The 23748-nt window shown below is 43.6% G+C and overlaps 1 protein-coding gene across 1 annotated transcript; it reads right to left on the minus strand.

The window, feature by feature from the left end:
* Window positions 1–371: 371 nt before the first annotated feature.
* On the minus strand, window positions 372–21307 carry RNF10 (ring finger protein 10). Its single transcript, XM_082293377.1, has 17 exons — window positions 20780–21307; window positions 14815–15014; window positions 12141–12340; window positions 11058–11148; window positions 9840–10024; window positions 9626–9762; window positions 7974–8134; window positions 7514–7642; window positions 7100–7358; window positions 6737–6870; window positions 6079–6196; window positions 5669–5770; window positions 5046–5180; window positions 4135–4232; window positions 3846–3906; window positions 3535–3693; window positions 372–2636 (listed from the first exon to the last, which is right to left on the minus strand). Exons 1-17 carry the CDS (start codon window positions 20937–20939, stop codon window positions 2560–2562), a joined length of 2406 nt encoding a protein of 801 aa, XP_082149503.1. The 5' UTR covers window positions 20940–21307; the 3' UTR covers window positions 372–2559.
* Between the last annotated feature and the right edge of the window lie 2441 nt (window positions 21308–23748).

Below are 23748 nucleotides of genomic sequence, written 5' to 3' on the forward strand. Positions count from 1 at the left end.
GAAATTCTTAAACAAATTTAAAAATAATAAAACATTATTTCACTTAAGTAGGCTACTTGCCTATTTCACTCCAGGAGTCAAAACCACTTGCACTCCTGAGGAGTGCAGCAGCTCAACGTGTTCTTCGTGCTGAGGTTGAAGGGAGCTTTAGGCAGTTGGCACAGACAAGGAATGTAGTTATTCTCCTTCAGTATACAAAAAGCATTAACATCTGCTTTTTACCTTAAGTGCTCTGTTAGCCACAGGGCCATCCATTGTTTTGAGTCAGAAAAGCACCAGTTGTGGACACAGGAGCAGAGAATACATGGAATGCATGGCAGAGCTGCAAGGCTCAACTCCATCCCCCCCATTATAAAACTCATAGGTACAAGTACTGCTTAGATATTTATTAAGTTTACACCAAGTTACAGGAAAGTAGCGTTGCTGGTATTATCTCGAATCCATAGGAAAACAAGAGACAATTGAAGATATTGTCCCTGTGGGGACTGCCCCTGCAGCAGGGACAGCCTGCCTTGCCCACATCACTTCCCTTATCCTAGTGTCTGTGACATGTGAAGGTGAGTTACACCAGCTCCAGCTATTCTCTCTTCCCAATGCAAAGAAAAGTTGACTGTAAATGTACAGAGATAATAGAACACAACAGATACTGGTTAGACACTTAGTTACTCCTGTTCCATGGCTTAAAATTACTTGCTGTGAACAGTTAACTGCGTATTTGAATCTCTCTTAGTTGCTTTCTCTGCCCTCACCAATTGTTTTCCTCTAAGCATTTTAAAGTATTGACAGCAAGATGTGTTACCACTTTCAGGCATCTTGTCTTAGTTTCTTTGCAGTCACCTGACAAGCTGTACTCAGTCTTTCCATCAAGCAGGTTTAGTTGTGACCAAGCGTGAAGTCAAGCTGCTTTCAAAGAATGCTTTGCAGGTGTTTCGTCTATCCTACTGTAGCAGTTGGAAGCATACTTTATCTTCCCCCTCTCCTTTCTGGTCTACAGCCACATGTGACATACTCTTTGGTACCAGCTTCCCATGAGACACACGTCTGGAGCCTGTTGCTTTGCAATCAAGCACCCATGTATTGACATCAGCTTTTTAAACAGGGACACAACCGCTAACTGCCAGTGATGTTGGAATACCTAACTCCAGGTGCCTCAAACACACACTTTCTTGCTCAGATCTGTCTCGGTGTCAGAGGGACAGAGCACACCGAAGTTTGTGCCAGTGCAGTCGAAGACAACAGAAGACACTGTCAGTCTCCTTCTCTAAGTTCAGTGGTACTTTATACCAGCACCCTGGAAATTAATTCTGCCAGCAGGAAGGTAAAATTTGAATCTCTGCAGTGGAGGTTTCTGGGGCTCCACACTGCTATGACAGTTCAGCTACAGCTGAGGAAGGGTACAGTACTGTAAGTGCATCTGTGTATGATTTATTGCGACTGTTGGCCTTGACTGGTACATGACACCTAAAATTCATTTTATTCAACAAAATCCACACCACTTAACTCATTAGCTCAAATCAAACCACAAGCAGTGCAGAATGTGACCACCCAAAGAAAGAGTGGGGAGGGGTCCAGGAGACACATGTTCGTAGCACAGATCAACTTACATCTGAGAACCAAGCAGATACAGGCCCTTAACCCAGTACAAGAGAATCCCAGTTTCTTGCTGGGGTATAAAAGTTACCTACAGACTTCAGCTGTCAATTGTTCTTCCAACTCAGGAGCAGCCAGTCTCAAACCATCATTCAGATGGTTACCGGGAGCCCTAGAGGGGAGTGTTGATTCTAAATTATCCGATTAAAAAGAATCTGTAGCCCGTGGTTGGCAAAAACCAAAAAGTAGTAGCCTCACTCACCGGCATTAAAACAGACCTGAAAACTGAGAGAAGTCAGGAGGTTCCTTCTACCACTAGTGCCAGTTTGCATTTTGAAATACACAAATCATCAAGCCACTTTAAAACCAAGTAGCCAAGTTCTGCTTTACACTCACCTCAGCTTTTTATCTTTCCAAGCCAGGAGAACAGGAGGAATTCTTGCTCTTTAGAAAAAGAACAGATATAGCAGCTAACACGCTAAAGCCAGTAAGTTCTTTTGCCTGTTTGCAGTGCAGCCAAAACCAGTTTCTCAGGAGAGCAGTTTGACAGCTTTACTGTAACAGCACTACTGTCAGTCGGATGGACTTCTGTCCATGAATAATTACAGGGAAATAAAGGCTCTCTGCCTTTTCTCTTGGGTAATACTGCAGTACTTTGGCAGTGCCACACAGCTCTAAGGACTTTGACACTGCTTATCAGGCCCAAAAAACTGACTTGGCAACTAGAAGCCTTGGTGGATTTGTCTGTGGGTTGTTACTTCCAAAATTCTGTTTCAGTATAAATTCATTAAGCAGTTGGAATCAAAACATGTTACTTCAACATATACTGTCATGGTTTCCTCCTGAAGCCCCTAGAAGTCCTGGAAACACAAGTTTAGGCTGTCCAAATTTAAATACTTAAACTACAGCAGCAAAACAAAGCAAAATGAAAAGAAAACCAGGAGAGGAAACTTCTCTTGAATAGCAGAATCACTTTGTGTGAACAACAGAGGTGCTGAACAATAGCTTCTGCTTCTGTTTCTTTCTTTTCTTGCCTCCCTTTTCCTCTGTGAAGAATTAAAATGATACTGTCATTCTTGTCATGGAACAGGAACATCACACACAAATGATAAATGGTCTTCCCTAGCCTAAGTGGCTTCTACCAATCCACAACACTTCCTATAAACTCACTGAACACTAGGTAGTTTAACAAAAAATTACTGCAGATGAACTAAGGGAGACTCCATCACACCTGAAACACAATTACAATCATGCCTAAATGATTGCAAAGTTAATGCTGCAACAGCAGACCCTAGGACTGCAGCATCCAGCAGTTTGCCTTTCCAACAAGTATCACTTTCATACATGCCCAAAAAAACCACTGCAACTGGAGCAGACACTCCACTGAAACTCCCAAGCCCTCCCATCCAACTCTCTCCATCATCCAGTGCAGTCTCCAAACAGAAGCCAAAGCTAACCATCAGAACTGAGCATTAAAAATTAGTTTCACCAGTCAGCACCAGGTTTAAGTTCACCTCAATTTGTTTCACACTCCCAAACTTGAAATTTCAGCTAGCAGTTACCTTGTCATTTTGGTCAAACTGAAGAGGTAGTTCAGCAGCTCAAGTATTTTTAATTTAAAAATGCATAACCTGAACTTCCTTAAGATAAAGCTTAATTTAGGTTCTGGTAGAGACATGGCCGACACGATTGTCAAAAGCCATCTTTGTCCCAACAGGATTCTTTGCCTGTTGGAGATCTCAGCTCCCACTAAGAGGTTGCTTTAAGCTGACAGAAGCCCTAGTCAAGCTGTTCAGAAACCACAACCTGACAATTTTAAGAACTGTTCTCTGGCCAATTTTTGGTCCCCAAAATTGCTGCTTTCACTTCTCCCAGAGGAAGAAGGGAAAATACTCAATTTTTTTGCTTTCAGAAGTTTTCCTGTCTTTTCCCCCTGCCTTTTACCTGATAAATGATCAGCTGTGGACGGTTTGTCCAGTTTCAGGAGGGCTGCCTCAATAGCTTGGCTGAAGGAATTCTGGAAGCTGGGCACAGGTATCCGGTCAGAGCTGTCACTTTCTCCATCACTGTCTACAGGCACAGGGAGTGCCAGAGTGTTCTCATCTGAAAGAGAGAAGGACATGCAGAAGGCTGTATAAAACTTTTCACCACACAAATGCTCCTCCACACTCCAGATCCTTCTTTTGAAGTTACAAGATTTCTCACATTTAGACGCATGGTAAAGAAACTGAAGTACTACTACCAAATTTTCTTACCTCTTGTCTTTGGAGCAGGTTTAGGCCATGTTTCTGGTTTTGCCTTTCCAACTCTCAACATCTATCAAAAAAGTTGTAGGGTATGATTAAATTCCACGAACTTGAACAATCCTGCATACCCCCTAAGTGGCAAGAAAATCTAGAAACCCCCTTAAGCAGTCAAACCTTATAATGTTTCCTTAAGATTTATCCCACATTGCTTTTGTAGGGGAAGCAATTGTAGTATCAGCCTAATCTCCAACTAAGATACAGGTAATTCTGACAAGATTCACTCTGCTAAATAGTTTACCTGGGCAAAGGAAGGGAAGGGAGACTCTTCTTCCAAGCTTCCACAGAGCAATGGGCTGACCTGGCTGGCAGCAGGTGACAGGAGAGTTGGAATAGAGTCTGTATACACAGAAAGGAGCTGAGAATTAAAGCCAGTTGCATTTGGCCAAGGCAGTCATTATGCTGCTTATCAGGATGTAACAGAACTAAAGTTTTGTTAACATATGTAATTCATCCTTTTTATCTCATCGGTTCTATCCATCAGTCACACAGTAGGACCTCTCAAATTTCCTCAATCTTTTTATTTAAGGGAAATTTAAGTTTGCTTGTGGTTTCCTTTTTGTTTTCTTTGTTTGTTCAAGGGGTTTTGTTTACTTTTTTTGGGGGGGGGGGCTTTTTATTGGGCTTATTTTAGTATAATGTGTTGGAGAAGATGGAGATGATAGAAAAAATGCCAGTAGTGCTTTCCTGGCACACACTCTTTTCTTCTCTTTTTGGGGCAATTGTTTCCTTTCTTCTGCCTCATGTAAAAGATGGGGTAACTACAGTGCAGATCTCATATTGTCAAAGTAGAGGCAGTAAAAAGCAGACAAAGGAACAGAATGTTTCTTAGCCATGTCTGCCTTTTGTGTATGATCTCACAGGCAGTCTAGGAAAGAATCATAGAATCACTGAAGGGTTTGAGTTGGAAGGGACTTGAAGACCATCTCAATCCACCCCCCTGCCATGGGCAGGCACCCCTTTCACTACACCAGGTTGCTCCAAGCCCCATCCAACTTCGCCTTTAACAGTTTCAGAGATGGAGCAGCCACAGCTGCTCTGAAAAGAAGCTGTCTTTGATCAGTACTGAGAAAGTTTAGCATGATTACCTGAGCAATAGATCCTAAAAGAATGATGAAGAGCTAGATGTGATGTGTTTTTCCACATGCTCACCTGTCTGAAACACAAGGCTTCTGCCAAGAGGAGACTGACAGAAGCTCTGATGATCAATGCTGGTAGTTTCTCTGGGGCAAGAGGTAAAAGCAGGGAACTGCTGCAGATTCTCTAGAGCAATATGGACCTCTGGATCTAAAAAGAGATTTTAAATTAAAGCACTACACAATGTGGGGGAGGACTGTCAATATGCAAGTCATTTTGGGAGTCTAGGAGGTGCCAACTCATTTCTTTCCGCTCTCTATTTTGGAGACCAGTACAAGCCCTGGTGCTGGATGGAAGCAGTTTCTAGGCCTTTTTTTGCCTTCTTCACTTTTCACTTTACATCGTGATTACTATAAAAACAAGAGAGCTATGTACACCATGGAGATAGCTGTGCCCCTGAATGCCCTCCATCTCTCCCAAAATGTACAAGTATGCAGCAATTGCATAACATCACTTAACATCCTGACTAAAACAGCTAATGTTTTTCATTATACAGACATTGTTCCTAATACTTTGTAATCTTGTTCTAAGTACACACTACAAACTACAGGCCTCAGAGTTCATCCTAAAGCTCAAGAGATCAGCTCAGCAACCAAATATGACTAAAAATCCACCAGTTATGCACCATCATGACTTACATTTGCCCTGTTTCTTGTTTTCTTCTATCTCAATCCTGCGTTCGCGCCGTTGTTCATCGCGAGCTTTCTTCTGCCGTAGACGTTTCCTCTTTTCAAGGTCATCTAGGAGCAATGCACAGCACTGGATATCAAAAACCCCAATAATCTGGCAAGGTTTCCTACAGCTCTGAGAACACATTAGTAGCAAAATATGCTTACAAACAACATATGCTCTTCCAAGCAGTCGGGATGTTTTATTCTTTTTGTAATTATTGTTTATGAAACAGTGAATTGGGGCTGTTCTGTCTAGCAGCCATTAGACAGTTGGTGCAAGAACAGTAAAGCTCTAATGTATGTTCTTTTTTCTACCAGTAAAGGGACAAAACCAACTTCCCCTTCATGGAAGAACCTACTAGAAAGGTAGTACAAACCTGAAAACAACTCTAAAGTCTCCTTAGAGATGACAGGTGGCTTCAGAGCCAGTTCACAAATGCTGAACTCACAGGTGAGGGGCAAGTGACAGAGGTAGCGATGACGCTGTCTTATATCCTGATAAAGAGAGAGTGATATGTCACCACAAGGACTGAAGGCAGCCATGGTGATGAATGGAAATAGAATGCACACCATTCATCAAATCAAATGGAAAAAAAATAGCACCAGTGACACAATAATTACTTTAAAAACCACAAACACATGACAGATGCCCTGAGTCAGAATCAAATGTTCCAAGATCTCCACCAACTACATCATAATCAGACTTGAATGCAGTTATTCCAGCTTGCTTACTGATTTTCGTGTTCTTCTTTCCTCCCTTCTCACTCACATCACTGGAATAAAATTCTGCAGTACCAGACTTGCAACACAATTATTTTTGTACTGGACCTTCTAGAAAAAAGACTAGACTGCAGCCTACTTACCAAAAGCAACATATGCCCCAGCACCTTCCACAAATGCCCTTCACAGATTATCATCCCTACCCATTCATGCTTAATATTTCTTACTACTGAGGAGAATCAAGTCTCCTCTATCAGCTACAATGATCAATCTGCTAAAACAAGGCCCTTAATTAATAAGAAGTAAAATAACTACCTCTGTCATGGAGTAGCCAGTTATCTCCACTACAGCTGCAGTTATCTTCTCTGGACTCTTCTCCAAGCTGCCATATTCACGCACAAGGCATCGAACATTCACAGGGTGAAGGTACATGCACTGTCCATCCTCCGCTGAAAGGCAAGACATCATCACTCCTTCTTTGCCTGTTCATTTTCAGTACCCTCCTCCCCACCTCAGTACATCCTCCACTAATAAAATTAAAGCTCCATTCTGAGTTCCTGTGGCCCTTTTATTTCACAGGGGTTAGCTGCATCTAATGAACTGACAAACACATTTCTCAAGGAGGGTCCCAAAGGAGGCATCTCTGCCCCTATGATTCCAGAATTTCATTCCACTGACCTTGATAAAAATAGTAAAAAGGAGAGCTGCCAAGAGGTCCACTGCTAATTGTATCTTTAGATTCTTGGCAACTTGTTTCAGCTGGATTTGGTTCTTCTGTAGTGTTCATAACAGGTTCTCGTACAGTGTCCACCTCAGGTACTTCCTCCTCATCCAGCACTGCCTCTTCTACTTCCACAGGAGGTGAAAAGGAACGTGCCAGGTCAGAACAAGGCTCCACAAGCTCCTCATCGAATGCAGAGATATATTCCACATCACACTACCACAGCAGAGAGGATAGAGTTAGTACCACACCACCTCCTTCAAAGATTATCATTTCTGCAAAAATCTTTGGCACAAGTTCACTGCACACTGCAGTGTGAACTGGCAGAACTAAGTGTTAACACGATCTGCCAGAGCAGATTTGTCACCCACCTTTTTCTCTTGGGAAACAGCAGGCTCCACAGCTTTGGAGCTTTCTAGGACCAATTCTTCCACAGCTGCACTGATTCCAGCAATGCCATTATTTTTATCCCGGTCAGCAGAGAGTGCTGTTTCTCGCTCCTGCAGATCATCCAAAGGGATCAAGTTTCAATTTGCCATTTAAGCCAGGAGGCCGTCACCATAGCTATTTTTAGCCTTGCCCTCGTATTCCTTTCCTGGAATATCATCCATTAAAAACCATTCTGCTGTGTTATCCTGAACACCACACCAGATACCTGGAGTCCAAAGGCTACAGTCTCCAAGGTGTATAATGCTACTCCAGCAGCAAACACCAGCAACTTGCTAGAGACCAGAATAATCACACAACCATCTATGCAGCAGAACATGGATGCTCAGCACCCAGCATACTCTTAAAAATAAAGCTACTAAAAGTCTCGCAAGAGGTTGTTACCTTCAACTCCTGGATAGCTGCCTCAATGAAACAGGCTTCTGGGGTGTGCTTTTCTTCCTCATACTGTTTCAGCAATGCCGCTTTCTCCTCCAGAATCACCAGCTGCAAGACCTGCTCCCTGGATGCCAGAAGCAGCTTTGAATATTGACTGTGCTGGTCATCTGCACAGAAGGAGCACCAAATCATTAATATCTGCACACAGAGCCACCAGTTTGAACTGCTGCTTCTTCTGAAGTTTTGTTACTGCTCACTTTTGTGAGTTAATCCCCCAGGGCAGACAACACTCAGCAAGAGCTTGATAGAGACTCCACAAATTACCATTGTATCACAAGCTGGTGTCACATAGCTGCTCTGACATTTATCTCCCCCACACAGCACTTTATCTGCCACTTCACCACTGAGTTGCTACACATCAGTAAAAATCAAGCCTAAACTTCTACACTGTAGAAGCATCCCCTTTGAGAAACCTTGGGGGCGTCAAAACTTCCTGAAACAATGCAGTCTGCAGCTTCTTCCTCTTTCTTCAAAAATACTGCAGCTGGAAATTTCTGCAAAGCACCCTACTTTGGCTCAAACTAGTTCATAAGACCATATGTATTAAAAATGCATACAAAACATTATTATGAGGTTTTTACAAGAAGCGCAGCAGAAATAGTAAGCTAAAGAATTGCAAGTTTAGCAAAAGGTGACCATTGTCACTACTTTACAGCAACCACAGCATCCCATATTAAAACAGTCCCCATATTCACTGCTCCCCAAGGGTCCAACCTTGTCTACAGACAACAAGTTAATGGTGAATTTCCTGGCTTTAGAATGTTCTCAAATCCTTTATTTGTTCTTTTGTTTTATGAAAGGACTTAAAGTCCTCTAGTTTCAAATACTGAGCAACACATAAGACCACAGCCTGCATGCTGGATTATCCATCACATGTTAGGAGACTTGACTTTTTCCAGAGTTTAAATGCATGCAGCCCTTCCTAAATGTGACTGCAAAATGAAGTGAGCCAAGACAGCCCACAAAGCAGCAATGTTCAGTAAAATTATTTCTTTAGTCACAAAATTTTTGTGATACTAACAGATAAGATGATGAGTTAGTCACACTCTTGACTGGAGAAAACTGAAGATGTCAGGCAACAGATGTTTGGAATAGGTTTGCAATAATTTTGATTATTTCCCCATAGCATTCACTGACTTCAGCTGGTAAGTGCAGATGATGAAAACCTTGTTGAAGATTACAGCCTTGAAATAGTTTAGACACAGAGACAGTTATTTTTGTGAAGCTGTATAATGAGGAGTCAGGAGGAAAAAAGTTAAGGACACTGAAGAGCCAATAAAAGCAGTAATAGTCACACCAATGACTGCAGATGCAACGTACACATCAAACTATAAGCAGGGACTGAGAAGGTAGGAGTCTGAAGTGCAGTCACGTGAAGGGACACAGCACACAAGCTAAAGCCTTACAGAAAAACAGTGTGAATAGGAAGTTTACTGTTAACATGTGGTCATTAAGCATTTCAGCTGCTAAGCCCCATGTTTTGCAGTCTGGTGTATTTTAAGGTGACAGCATGGCACTGCCAGGGTAAATTGTCTCTACACTAATCCTGGTCACAGTTAGGAACAGGATTCCAACCACCAGGATTCAGATACACTCACCTCTGATGTAAACAGGCTGAACCACATTCATCCACTGGGATTTGGGCAGTGCTACCAGAACACCTTTCTCTCTTCTCATAAGTTGCATCGTAATGGTATCACCAATTGCATATTGACGTGTTTCCATAGCAACAACACTGCAATTTATAGAGGAGGTTAGCAGTGTAAAAATAACATTTCAAAAAGATGCATGATTTAATTAATGTTGTCTCACCTCTTGAGATCCTTCTTGTGAACAGAGCCATAACAAATAGGACACTTACTCCAAGTCTTTTCACTCAAGGAGAGATAGTGAAGGATACATGCCCAGCAGAAGATGTGCCCACAGCGGGTGATCTTGGCTGCGGTTGGTGGGTACAGACATATGGGGCAAGAGGGCACTTCATGGCTACAGATTCGCTGAAATGGCACATGAGAAGAACAGTACAAGTTTTAGACTTAGAAATCAGTTCCTGGGATACAGAATAAGCCACCTGTAAGATCTGCTCTATCATATTATCTTCCAGCTCTTTAGGCTCTGTTCATTTACCAAGAAATTAGTGCACTGTGCACTAACACCTTCAGACTGCACAAGGAACAACCTTCTAAGCCACCCATCTTATTTCTTACATCTTATTTCTACTCTAATGACATTAAAAAGTGAGTTTTCTCATATTCATCACCTCACGTATTCACCATCTCTACGAGTTAGCAGCATCTTCATCATCCAAATTCAGACAGTGAGAAGACGGCAAGTGAGCTCTGTGGCCTCTCACACAAGCAGACTAATGCAGCCCTGTGTAACTGTGAGACTGAACTTACCCATTTCCATGAACATGCTAGGTCTAGTCAGACATTTTGGTAGCACCTCTGTGTGGCAGAGACATAACTGCCAAGCAAGCACCTAAATTTTTTCAGCTCTCTTGTAGTGACAGGTAACAGTAAGCCTACCTCCTCACCACCTACACCATGCACAAGACTGTCTTGGCAGATACACATTTCTGCTTGAGGCAACCCAAAACTTTTGACCACAATTCTCAAGAGATTTTCCATTTTGTTGCTAGGCAAGATAGGCCACCTATGCACAGAATAATTCTTCAAAATTCTACACTCTAGTCCTCTTCCATGGACTCATGCCTAAGTTTTCTGTTAATATCTCCATCACAAGGATTCTGTCTACAGAATGTCAGATTCTATTTTTGATGAACTCCCATCTGCGAAAGCAAGAAGCTGCTAATTTTCCTAATAGATTTTAGCACTTCTCTTTTCCTGTCATGAAAGTATTTCATAATATATTCCATGACAGATCTTTCCCAGTATTGTGGGAGTGACAGAAAAGGCCTCAACTCAAAAACAGCTGAGTTTTATGTAATATCACAGAGGGAAAGAGGTAGTTAAAGACAGGTTGAGGTTCTTAAGAAGGAAAAAAAAAATCTAGCCCATCATAACTGACCACTTGCTCCACAAAGTCCCAGTTGACCAAGGTATCTGGATCAGCAAAGTGGACTGTGTAGTCCTGTTCTTCAGAGACAACAAACTGGCAGCTGGGGAAAGGCAAAGAGACAGATGATCCACACAGTTGTTTCTAAAAACTTTTTGAGAACTATCCTACAGGATTCTCTGAGCTTCTTCTTTGTCCAGAAGAAAACTGCTGGATGCAGTCAGTAACTTATATCAACAAAAAATCAAGAGTTCAGTTCATAACCAGATCAGGATACTGGTGTGTCTAATTTCAGTTAGACACAACATCATACACTAAGTACAGAATGAGCCAGGCAGACTGGTTTTCCAGATACATGTAAGAAACAGCTGCAATGGGGATCTATTAAAAAATAGGGAATCCACGAGGGGAAAAATATTGTCACAAAAACTACAGCTACTGGGGTTCCTGCAAATAGACTTCACTACAATAAGCCACAAAACATTATGGAGAAATTAGAAGCATCAGTGCTGAAAATACTTTTTATCTTTAACATTATCAGAGACAGGAAGTCCTGAACACACTTCAAACTCTGGGGAAATTTCCAGTCAAAAAGGAATTCTGCTGCTAGGTTACTATACTGATCATCATTTGGGTTATACTACATACTTAGGGGCCCACAAAATACTCAGCATTTTAAGAACTAAGACCCATGTAAGTAATTGCCTTTGGGACTTATAAACTCAGATTAGCTTTCATCTAGCAACTGCTATCCCTTCCATCTCAACATACCAACTTTTGGAAAAAAACAACCATCTTCTATAATGAACTACACAGATATTCCCAAATAGGAGTGTCATGTCCCAAAGCCATGCTTGAAAATTTGAGCTGAAGATTTTTGTTTGTATCTAAAGGACTCACTCCATCAGATACCTTGCGAATAGGTGATGACAACATCCCTGTAAAATATAGTCATTACCACTAAAAACACTACAGAAAGGTAATTTCACCCTGGAAAAGACAATACAACTAGTCAAGCCCAAATGCAATTCCCTGGCTTGTCACCCCTTACAGCTCCATGCCTCTGCAGAAGAGCCCCATGGATCTCCCACTCACTTGGCCTGCAGGAAGAGCTCCTTGTTGAATGGTTTATGTCCCCACTTGTTCCTTTTCCCCCAGTTGCCATGTCCATTCCCATCAAAATGTCCTGCTTGGCCACGGGGTTCAAAGGTGAAGTTCAGTAAGTGGTTCAGATTAATCTTCTTGGGACCAGAGAACTGGGCAGGGCTGAACTCTGCCCGTTGAACCTCTGCTACCTAAGAGAGAACAGCATTTGTTAGAAATTGCTGGAGTTTACAGCAAAAGCATCAGTACAGGTGGACATCCAGGCCCTATCAGTGATAGCACACAGAACACGCAGCATCTACTCACTCACCTTCTCCCACCCCTGTTCTGCAAATCAAGTAGTGCAGCATTAGAAATGCATGAGAACTTGCAAGTCAGAACTCAGTGGTCTCATCCCACACTGAGCAAAAGGAAGAGAGAGTTAAAACAGCCACAAAGACAAGTAAAAGCTGGCAAAACATAGTCAAGAAGTTGTTCAAATCCTCTTTTAGACAGTAATACAAGCCTGATTACTGTTTGCACAGGTTGTACTTGTTTTGTTTAGTTTTCATATAATGAAGCAAAGAGCTAGAATTCAACGGAGACAGCAGGTGAATTTTGAGCAGGTGATCTAGGTGAGAAGTGCTGCTTATCCATCAAAACTGAAAAGTTAAGAGTATCAGTTAAAGCCCACACTCTACAGTACTTAAATCCACATCAGCATAAAACCCTCAGTCTAGTTTAACCTTGATATCAGCAAGGCCATACAATTACTTTCTCACTGCCACTATCACTTGTAGATTTGTGCCCTGAAGTGGTTGGACACAATCAATCTTCAGAGGGCAAACTCTGGCCTGTGTAGGAGACTGGTTGGCAGAGTCCCTTGGGAGGCAGTGCTGAACGGCAAAGTCTAGGAAGACTGGACATTCTTCAAGAAATCTTAAAGGCACGGGAACATGCTGTCCCCTTATGACAAAAAATGAGCCAGTGGGGAGGACCAGCCTGGCTCAACAGAGAGTTTTAACTGGAACTCAGGAAAAAATGGAATTTATGACCTGAGAAAGAAGGGACAGGGAACTCCGCAGGACTAGAAGGATGTCATGAGGTTATGCAGGGAAAGAAGTGAAGGGCCAAAGCCTGACTAGAACTTAATCTGGCCACTGCTGTAAAAGAAAGATGTTTCCATAAATACATCAGCTACAAAAAGACAGCTAAAGAAAATCCCCATGTTTTACTGGATGCAAAGGGAAACAAACATAGTGGCAAAGAGTGAGGAAAAGGCTGAGGTACTTAATGCCTTCTTCCCCTCAGCCTTTAATAGTAAGACCAGTTGTCCTCAGGGTACCCAGCCCCCTGAGCTGGATAGGGAGCAGAATGAAGCCCCCATAATCCAGAGAAACAGTCAGTGACCTGCTGTGCCACTCAGACACCCCCAAGTCCATGGGGCTGGATGGGATCCACCCAAGAGGAGATGGAGCTGGCAGCAGTGATCATCATTTACCAGCAGTCCTGGCAAACTGGGAGGTCCCGGTTGACTGGAAGTCAGCAAATGTGACACCTACAAGAAGGGCTGGAGGGAGGATCTGGGGAATTACAGGCCTGTCAACCTGACCTCAGTGATGGGGAAGGTTATGGAGGAGATCATCCTTCAAACCATCACACAGAGTGTACAGGACAACCAGGGGATCAGGCCCAGCCCTAAACCCAGTGTGTTTATGAAAGGCAGGTTCTGCCTAACCTGATCTCCTCCTATGACAAGATGACACACTTAATGCATGAGGGAAAAGCTGTGGATGTTGTCCACCCGGACTTTAGACAAGCCTTTGCACAGTTTCTCACAGCATCTTCCTGAAGAAACTGGCTGCCCACAGCTTGGATAAGCACACCATTCTGAGTAAAATACCTGTCCAGATGGCTGGGCCCAGAGAGTGGAGGGAAATGGGGGGACATTCAGCTGGGCCCCACTACTGGGGTTCCCCAGGGCTCAGTACTGGGGCCAGTCCTGTTTAATGTCTTTACCAATGGTCTGGACAAGGGCATTAAGGGCACCCTACGCAAGTTCACAGGTGACACCAAGTTGGGCGAGAACGTTGATCTCCTGGAGGGTAGGAAGGCTCTGCAGAGGGATCTGGACAGGCTAGATTGATGGGCCAAGGCCAATGGTGTGACATTCAACAACACCAAGTGCTAGGTCCTGCACTTGGGTCACAACAGTTCCTTGGAATGCTCCAGGCCTGGGGAAGAGCAGCTGGAAAGCTGCACATCACGAAAGGACCTGGGGGTGTTAGTTGACAGCACCTGAACATGAACAAGGTGTGCCCAAGTGGACAAGGCAGCCAATGGCACCTGGGCTGTACTAAAAATAGTGTGGCCAGCAGGAACAGGGCAATGAAATTGTGTCACTATATATTTTCACAAAGGACCTGTGTCATGAGATGGGTACATGGCCTGTCTTGGCACCCATTCCTCAGATGGCATTTTTTCCTAGAGCAAAGAGCACTCTCTTCTTTGGTTGCCAAGCTACTCTGCTCACACTCCCTCTGGCATCTCAATGATGTTAGCACCTCTTATCACTCTATTCCTTCCCAGCCCAGGAACTGAACACAGCAGACCTGTCTAGGCAGGCCAGGGTGATCCTCTCATCCCAAGAAAGAAGGCCTTGGAGGCATGGCATTACACTTCTCACCTCATCTCGTCTTCCACCATTAGAAGAGCTAAAAGGTTTGCCACTTCCACTGCTGCCTCCCCTTTGAGGGGGCATCTTGTTAAAAGCTTTGCTTTTCTGTGAATTGGAGCGACGGGACTGACTGGAAAAGTTCTCATTTTTTGAATATGAAGTTTCTCTTTTACGATTATAACGTTTGGATCCACTTGCATTCTTTCCATCTGAAAGGAAAAGAAAAGAAAAATCAGATCAGCAGTCTCAGAGCTGACCCCATGTACTGCACCCCAGCTAACTTCACCTCAGAGATGAGCTCACCTCAGCCACTATCTTAAGGATAGTGTTTATCAGGACATTAAATCCCCCCAGTAACCCAAACAATTTCATTCCTATCATGGCCCAAAGAGCTGGTCAAAGAGTTCAAAAGAATATATTTGCTGTGCTCTACCTTTTATAAAAATAGTTGAATTTCCTTTTTCCAGATTTGGAATTGCACCACCACATATTAGAGTGTTGCCTGGTACGTTACGTTATAAATACTAACATCACATACCACATCTTCATGCCCCATTACAAGAACTGACAACAACTAGTTCTCTTTTTTTCATTTAATTTGCCTAAAACACACATTTCATCATATTTATCACTACACTGAAAATACACTGTATAAACACACTGCTGCCTGCATTTTTCTTGAAGGCTTCTGTTGCCTGCATTCACTCACTTCTGCACTCTATGCTTAAAAGATCCCAGCAGATCTAATTCTGTTTAAAAAATACACTTTCATGTCATCAGGCCAACAAATGCTAATTGATCTTGAAGCACAAACCAAATGCTTTGTGGCCTTGCAGGGCACATACCTAAGATCTAAGTATTAAGTCCACCAACAAGAACTGCTTGCGAAAAACCATACTTGGCACACCACTGACCCTAACACAGGATGCAGTGGTGAAGCACAAAGAAAAACATTGCAGGAATAAAGTTCACGAGAGCAGAAAAATCACTCCAGCTCTTGAGAGGGGTTTTCTGTGCCTTAACAGCTGCTACATCAAACTGCTAGAACAGAGGTAATACTATGAAGGTATTTCTAGTAGTCTTAACACAAGATCAGAGTTGCCCAAGGACACAACGGACTGCTGACTGGTTGCTTAACCTGGCACTTCCACCACTCGCCCTAAGTTTTATTTGTTGAAGAGGTATGGTGATAAACTCAAAAACAAAACTCCTCAGGCCCCACAAGACATCTATCCACACCAGCCAGCCCCAAAGTCACTCTGGATACTCAGTAAACATTACACAAATAGCAAGGCCTCACACAATATCTAGTTGCATTTTATAAAAGCCTATGAGTTTCCCTTTTCCCACTTTGTAGTCTTCCTCCCCACCCCTTAACGTAAACCTTACATGGCAGGCAAACACACCACTGTGATTCTGGATCATATTTCTCATACAGGCAGTTTCATTGCCAGTGCTTCCAGTTTCCCCCTTTCTCAGCACCACTTCTCATCTACCAAAGCATTTAAAACAGCTGGAATGGTATTTTTTTTTTTTTTGGTTACGTTTTTTCTCCCACCTGCACCTCCCAAAAAAGGTGAGCTGAGGACAGGATGGTCTGTGTGTTATTGCATATTACTGAGGATCCAACTTCTAAAATAAATTAAGTAATAAAAGTGGCTGGACCAGGTTCTGTGCTGTCTGCTGTTTTCTTGCACTTGTCAGACTTCAGTCTTTGCCTGCAACTACAGCTAAAACAGGGCACTATCACTACTTTCACACAGTGTGACAGGCCCATTTTGCAGACAAACTTCATCAGGAATGGCAATTTACTCTGCTATTCAAAAGGCTGATCCTTTAATTCAGAATTAAACCAACTCTGTCAGAACCACAGCTGTGTAACTCAAACACATGCCTGCATAGCTGGCAGTGCTTTAATGCACACCAGGCTCAAAAGACATGGCTTGAGCATTATCAGGAAAAAAACACACCAGAAGCTGCCAAGTACTGAGGGTGTGACCAGGTCTGGCTGAGTGATTAGGCAGATCTTTTTTGGGAGTGTTTGCAGGGAAGAAGGAATAACCAACACCTCAGAGTCTCTGGTAAAAAATTAAGTCATTTTGAAGAGGTCTGGACTACTCCTTAAGTTACTCAGGAGCAGAACTTGTCAGTTTAGAGCTCAACCACCCTCTTAAATCTGTAATTTCAGCAAACGCACTAGAGGGACATGTGCTTGTTGCCTGTACCACTTTGTAGTTTCTCTGCCATCTTCAAACGGGGAAAAGAAACAACTCAAAAAACATCAGTCTAAACTGGGTGTTTACAAGGCCCCGGAACAGCGAACAGCTCACCCCTGCAGCTGACAGAAGAATTTCCTACCACTTAAAAGTTTTAATCGAGTTACTCACAATCAAATTTGTCAGTCAGATGGTTTACATACATTCCTGTCATACGATAGGTCCTTTCAAGCTACCTCCTAGAGCCTTTGGGAGTCACTTCAGTGACTCTCGTATTTTATAGGAAAGAGCTCTCCACTTGTGTCTTTTTTAAAAGGACCCTACAACCGTCTAACAATGCTTCAAACCTGATTTTACAGATTGTTAGTTTCACCCTCCCCCCCCACAAGAATAACCGACCTCAGTAGAAGTCTGGTCCATCAGAGTAGTAATGAAATTGGTCAGCAGACAACCAGGAGCTTGGAGAATGCACTTGTAAATTGGAACAGCTTTCCCCTATCCTGAATTAAGCAATGCTGTTCCTTCCAACCTTTCTAGCATGCCACATGTCATGCTCTCTGCTTTCTATCATCCATCACAGCACTCCCACAAAGAGCAGGGCAGGACAGGCTGCAGTCAGGCACCGAGAAAAGTGGAAGATTCTCACTGCCATCCTCTCTTGTGAGATCCCAGTTTTAAGTAGCGTTAAGTTTGGATTTGGTAGCTTCTCTTCTCCCCTCTTTTCTTGGCAAATTAGGAGTTAGCAATAGCAAGAGTGCTGGTGAGGTACTTACTCTTCACTAAGGTCTTCAGTTAGCCCTTTTGCTGTTTTCATGGCATCTAACCTACATATACACAAATTATGGGATTTATCTCCCCATTTGCACTCCAAGAGACTTATAAAAAATACTGTCCATATAATTTAAAAAGACTAGCAACAAAACTGTTCTTGCATTTTGGAGCAAGCCCTGAGATTTGTGGTTTCTCCTGCTGCTAGAGGACCTCTATCTCCAAAGATCCAGAGTGAGGAGATGAAATTCACAGCGTTAGGAGCAGCTCTAGGTGACCACTTGGGCACTGGAGCTGCAGTACTGGTTTGTTACTGGGGTCAGAACTGCTGTTTCCTTCCATCTTTTTCACCTCTTTCCTGCTGAGCTGCGCTGAAGCCAGCAGCATTGCATAAGGGATCTGGATCACACTAAAGCCACAGGGTTGTTTCATGAAAACACACAGAGGCTATTGCTACCACCAAGGCAAACATCCCAGTGAACAGGAGGTGACCGACTTCTCACACAGCCCAGCCAAGCAGGTTCACACTGGGTCTGATAAGGCCCAGGAATGTTTGTGACAACTAACGCTGGCCATCAGCTCTTAAGGACTGCAGAGAATCCCAACAAGCCTGTTTTGCCTTAGCTACTTTATTCCACTCTAATTGGATGTGATTCCTGTTGGCACACTAATACAACATAAAGAAACTTTCCTGTTGGAAACTTTCAGTTTAGTTTAGTCTCTGAGGCCAAATTCAAAAGATAGGAGGAATCAAGCTTCCAGAAAGACAAGGGAATACAGTAACCTATTTAGCCCATTTCCAGCTGCACTGCAAGAGAAAGAAAAGCTACCATAAGGATTCAGGAATATCCATTTCTTCATTTCTTCAGCTGGACAGTTACAGCAGGTAACTCTGGAAAGCATCAAATGGCAAGTGCTTGACTGGATTTAACCCAGTGACCATCTAAGGAAGGTCCGTAAGATTACCTTCCCTTTCAGAGGAGACACAAGATTTCCAGAATACATCCTATACCTGTCCTTAAAGGGATGGACCACATCAGCTACAAGGACAGTGATAAGAAACTCAAGAAAAATACTCCATATGGTGACATGCCAGTATCTTACATGCAACAGCTATGAAAATATAGCCACAATTTTACCCAGCTGCATCCTGTGTAGTCATTTGCCCTAATTTCACCAAGGGAATCCTTTCATTTTAGTTTTCAGTACACTCCAGTTAAGATAGTCCTAAATAAACACCTACTCCTATGAAAAGAGATTCTAATTTTTCTGGGTCTCTTTGATGCCCTGTAAGGGAAGCAACTCATCCATTTGCCCTCCAGTGTAGTTCAGAAGCAAGTATCATTGAAGTGGAATTATGTCATGACAAAATTTTCCTCTGTTTTATTTTAAAAAGAGGTCTTAAAAAGTCTTGGGGTTTATTAAATTAAAAGTATCAGAGTAGAAGAGAACAGTCATCACAATTCTTCTCCCCACTGCTCCTGTGCTTTTGGTGATTTTTTTGGGGTTTTTTTTTTGCTTTTTGTTTCCAGTGGCATTGTTTCAAGCCTCTGAAAGGTGACATTCCATAAAAACCACTCAACACTTTTATTCTGGGCTGGAATATCAGGCCTTTTACTTCCTTCCTCAGTACAGATACTGAGTCTTCTACATGAAGAGATACCAGCCACAGCACAGGCCATCTTAACTCCTTCCTGAAGGATGTTTGTATTCTGAACAAACATGATGTTTATATTGTGAACAATCCTCCACAGAGCATCACACACCACTACAAAAGAAGCTGAAGTGAGGAGGTGTCTCTTGGCACGACAGGGACAGAAAAAATTCTTCTTAAAAAGACTTCCAAGTGTTTGAATTTGAAGTTAAAATTTCACTGTAATTGCACAATCCCACAACCTGGGGAGCTGTGGGTGAGTCATCTCCCATGTCCCACTTCTGCCAATCCTGTGGAAGGTCAATTAATACAGGTGAAGAGCAGGTTACCCAGGACATGACCGTGTTTAGAAGGTCCAAAAACGAGTCAACAAACACCGCCAAGATACTAATTTTGTTAACCTGCTGGAGTGCACTGCTGCTTTCTCAGAGGCCTAAAGTAATACAGCCGAAACAAACCACTGAGGAAGAAGGAAATTAGTACAGCAATGGTGGTGTAGCAATCTGTTGACACTCTCTCATATACTTCCAGGACTAAAATCACCAATTTAATCACTACTGCCCCATTTCTAGGTTTTAGGAAGGAAAGAAAAAAAAAACAAAAAACCAAAACCAAAACAACAGCAACAACAAAAAAAAAAACAAAAACAAAAACAAACAAAAAAAAAAAACCCAAAAAAAAAACACAAAAAAAAAAAAAAAAAGAAAGGTTGCCAGGAACACTCTGTTCCTAAACTGGTTTAGGGAAATAAAGGGGCTTAGGTCTTACCTTGAAATGACGACAGGAACCACACTGGCTCCTGACAAACTGCTCTGTCAGCAGAACCAGCTGTTTGCAATGCCAGGGGTGACACTTTGGGTTGAATGCCAGATAAGCAAATTCTGAGCTCCCCCAAAGGTGATCCCTGAAACACCGGGGCAAGGGGAATGCTGTGTACAGACCTCCTTGGCAAGGTGAAACAACGACAGGTACAAGATAAAGTTAAAGGCTCTATTCACAGGCACTGGTTAATGTATGTTCTTACTATAGCACCAGGGCTTTAGCTCTCAAGCTAGTTACTCCAATACTAATGAAGATAAAGCAATAATCCTTAAAGGAAGAGGAGAGCGGAAATCCCAGCTCACCAAACAGCGAGCAGAGCCGGAAGAGGAAGGAAAAAGAAACCAAAAACAGACAGTGACCTGAAACGCCGCCTATTAAACCTAGCTGAGAGACAAACAACCCGATAAGGCGAAGTTCAGCTTCACCACAAACCCAAGGGCGGCATAAAGCCGTCTGTACCCCCGGTCCCAAGCTCACCCCCTCCCTCCCTGCGGAGCCCCCTCCCAGCTCTTACCGCCTTTGGGTTTAGACTCCCCCCCGGCGGGCCCGGCCGAGGCGGACCGTGGCTGCTGCCCTTTGCTGCCGGCCGAGGATCCGGGCGCACCGGAGCCGCAGGGGCTGCTCTTGTCCATGGCGGGGGCTACGGGGGTCGCGCCGGGCGGGCTCTGCAGCATCAACGGGCGCCCTGGGCGAGCGGCGGCCCTGGGCGAGGGGGCACGACGGGCGCTGGCGGAGCCGGCGGGGGCCCAGGCTCATGGCCCGCGGGGGCGACCGGCGGGGGCGGCGCAGCGCGGACTCGGCCTCCTTCATGGCGACATCTTCTCGCTGCTCCGCTCGAACCGGGGAAGGCCGCGGGAGTCCGGGCCGGGCCTGCGGGGCTCCGGGCGCGGGAAAGAGAAGAGCTGCTCAGGGAGCCCCGCGGGGCCCGGCGCTCCTGCCGCCCGAGGGGTCGGCACCACCCCGGCACCCACCGGCTGCTCGGCGCCGCACCGGCCCCGGCTCGGCCGCCGCTGCCCCGTAATGGCGACAAGTCGCCCGCAGCAGTGGCCGGACCCGGATGCAGCCGGTCCCGAGCGGGCCCCCGGGCATGCCGGGACTCGTAGTCCTGGGCCGCGCGGAGCGCGCCGGGAGCTGCGGGGCGGGCCTGCCGCGGGCCCCGCACACCGAGCCTGGAGCTCGCCCCTCGCTCCCGACCCCGCAGCGAAGGGATCACCCCCACCTCCAGCAGCGTCCGAGAGGATAGAAAATCATCTGGTATAAAATCAGTGCTACCTCTTTGTAGCAAATAACCGTAAAAGTTAAAAAAGAAAACCAACGTAAAGTACCTCATCAGGCCTACTTGAAGTGATATTTTTTAACTTTTCCCTCAAAGTAAAAGGGAGAAAAAAGCTCCACAAGGCAACCTCGATCCTAAAAAGCATTTCTTTTAACCTTTAAAATAACAAAGATCTTGAATGCCTCTCTTGATGCCTTTTCCATTATTTTAGGGATGAATGCTTCAAGTTCTGTGGGAGAGCAATTCCCAGATTCTTAAAAAAAGTATGGGTGGAGCATGTAAGGGCATCTTTACCCCCATAATTCATATCATGATCTGAATCTACAGCCCCTCAAGTAAAAGCTTCACTACTGGTTTTGTACGCACAGGCCACATGCTCTGTAACACCAGTATGATCAACAAATCTAGGAATTTGTGTTTTACAAATTTCAAACTGTGAAAAACGAGGTTCACTCTTAGTAAAATTTTAAGGAAAGTTTAATAAAAGGGACAATTAGGAGACAATAGCAAAAAGGGTATTACAGTCGGGTCCTTTGGCAGAGATCCAAAGGCACACCTCTACATCCAAAAGATCGTCTTTAAAAGTACATCTCTTATTGCATATTCATCACAATCATGCATGATTCATAAATTCTTTGGAGTTTCTGTGCATCATCCATCAGCCTTATCTTCCTGCTTGGCTCCATTCCATCTCTGCTCCCTCCATAAATTCTTCTCTTTGGTTTTGGGTCTTCTTCTTCTCTGATAAGATACTCCAGGAATGTGAAGGCTTTCTCTGCCCATCTTTTTTAAATTGACTACATAAACAATGGACATTCTATGTCATGTATTACATTACAGAACCTAGGTAAAGTTTTTCTAACATTAAGGAACATGAAAAAGACCAACATCACAATACATTCATAACAATTATGTAACGTGAAAAGCCAACATCACAACACATTCATAACAATACCTCACTTTTCCTTTTTTAACAGATCATTTGGCTTGAGCTGTATCCCTTGTTTTCTAGCCTTTATTATTTGCTCATTTTTTTCACAAATCAATCTTGCTTCTTCAAAGGGGTCTTTGATATCATTTTGCTTCTTTAACACCATGATCTTTTGTGCCGTTCCAGATGTAGCCAATTTTGGTTCCACAGGCATTGGTACTATTTGCATGCCTTGGACCACAGTAGATATTAATCGAATGAAACAGGGGATCAGGCAAGGGAGAAATATCAAGCCTGCGGTGGCACATAAAAGGAAGAAGCCTCGCTTCTTCCACTATTCTATTCCCAATACATTATCCCACCAGCTAAGTTTTAGTGCGGAGCCATAGGGAGGAGGAGGAGAGAAGATCCAGCAGGCAGGAATTGTGCAGCAAGATTGATTTATTTAATTATTTTACAAACTCTTTTATAGACTTTTTTCTTCATAGTCTAATTGGACAAAGGATTAGCCACCCCTTGGGGATGATTGGCTAAAATCCTAAAACATCCATTATCAAAATATTTTTCTACTATACAATAAACAAGACTTTTCAAGGTTGCAGGTAGCTTGGTTGTTTACATTCCCTGCTACCTCTTCTGTGAGAGAGAAAAGTTTCTCACGGACTTAGAAAATAGCAAGAAAATCCTTGCTAGCAGCATTTTTGTATCTACAATTCCCCCTTTTTGTTTTATAAGATAACAACTCTACTATTAATCCTAAATAGAAATTTACATCAGTTATTAATTCTAAATATGTCCTTAAGGCTTTAACTATCTGACTCCATAACAAGAAATTTAAAGTTCAGTCTCTGCTTGTGGAAGGACCATCCCAGTCTCTGCTTGTAGAAGGACCATCTGCCTGATGGTCGACATCCTGGTCATCATCAGAAGAGTCATTAGGTTGATGATCTACATTCTGGTCGCCATTTGGATGGTTGGCGTTCTGGCCATCATTTGGAGGTTGCCTGTTCTGCCTCTGGTGCCGTAGGTCCGGGCGAACGCATTTTGCAGGTAGCCACCGAACCCCAGTATGTGTGGAAACGCAAGCATACCCACGACCCCAAACGATAAGCTCATGCAGGCCTTCCCACTGGTTAGTGAGTAAATTCCGCACCCAGACTTTTGCCCGGGGCAGTTGTCTCTCGCCTGCAGACTGCAACGAGAGAAAATGATTCAGAATAACAGGATTATTTGAATTTTGTGGTACTGTAAGGTGATTACTTGTATACAAAGCTTT

This window comes from Coloeus monedula (genome assembly GCF_965178545.1).
Source record: "Coloeus monedula genome assembly, chromosome: 18".
NCBI classification, from domain to species: Eukaryota; Metazoa; Chordata; class Aves; order Passeriformes; family Corvidae; genus Coloeus; species Coloeus monedula.

What these genes read in the sequence shown, in the direction of transcription:
- RNF10 (XM_082293377.1), bottom strand. Translation starts at nt 20,939, where the DNA reads ATGCTGCAGAGCCCGCCCGGCGCGACCCCCGTAGCCCCCGCCATGGAC. An exon ending in ATGGTGGAAGACGAGATGAG is followed by an intron (nt 12,341 to 14,814) that starts GTGAGAAGTGTA and finishes GTTCTCTCTTAG; the next exon opens with GTAGCAGAGGTTCAACGGGC. An exon ending in CCTTCCCTTCCTTTGCCCAG is followed by an intron (nt 3,907 to 4,134) that starts GTAAACTATTTA and finishes CTTTTTTGATAG; the next exon opens with ATGTTGAGAGTTGGAAAGGC.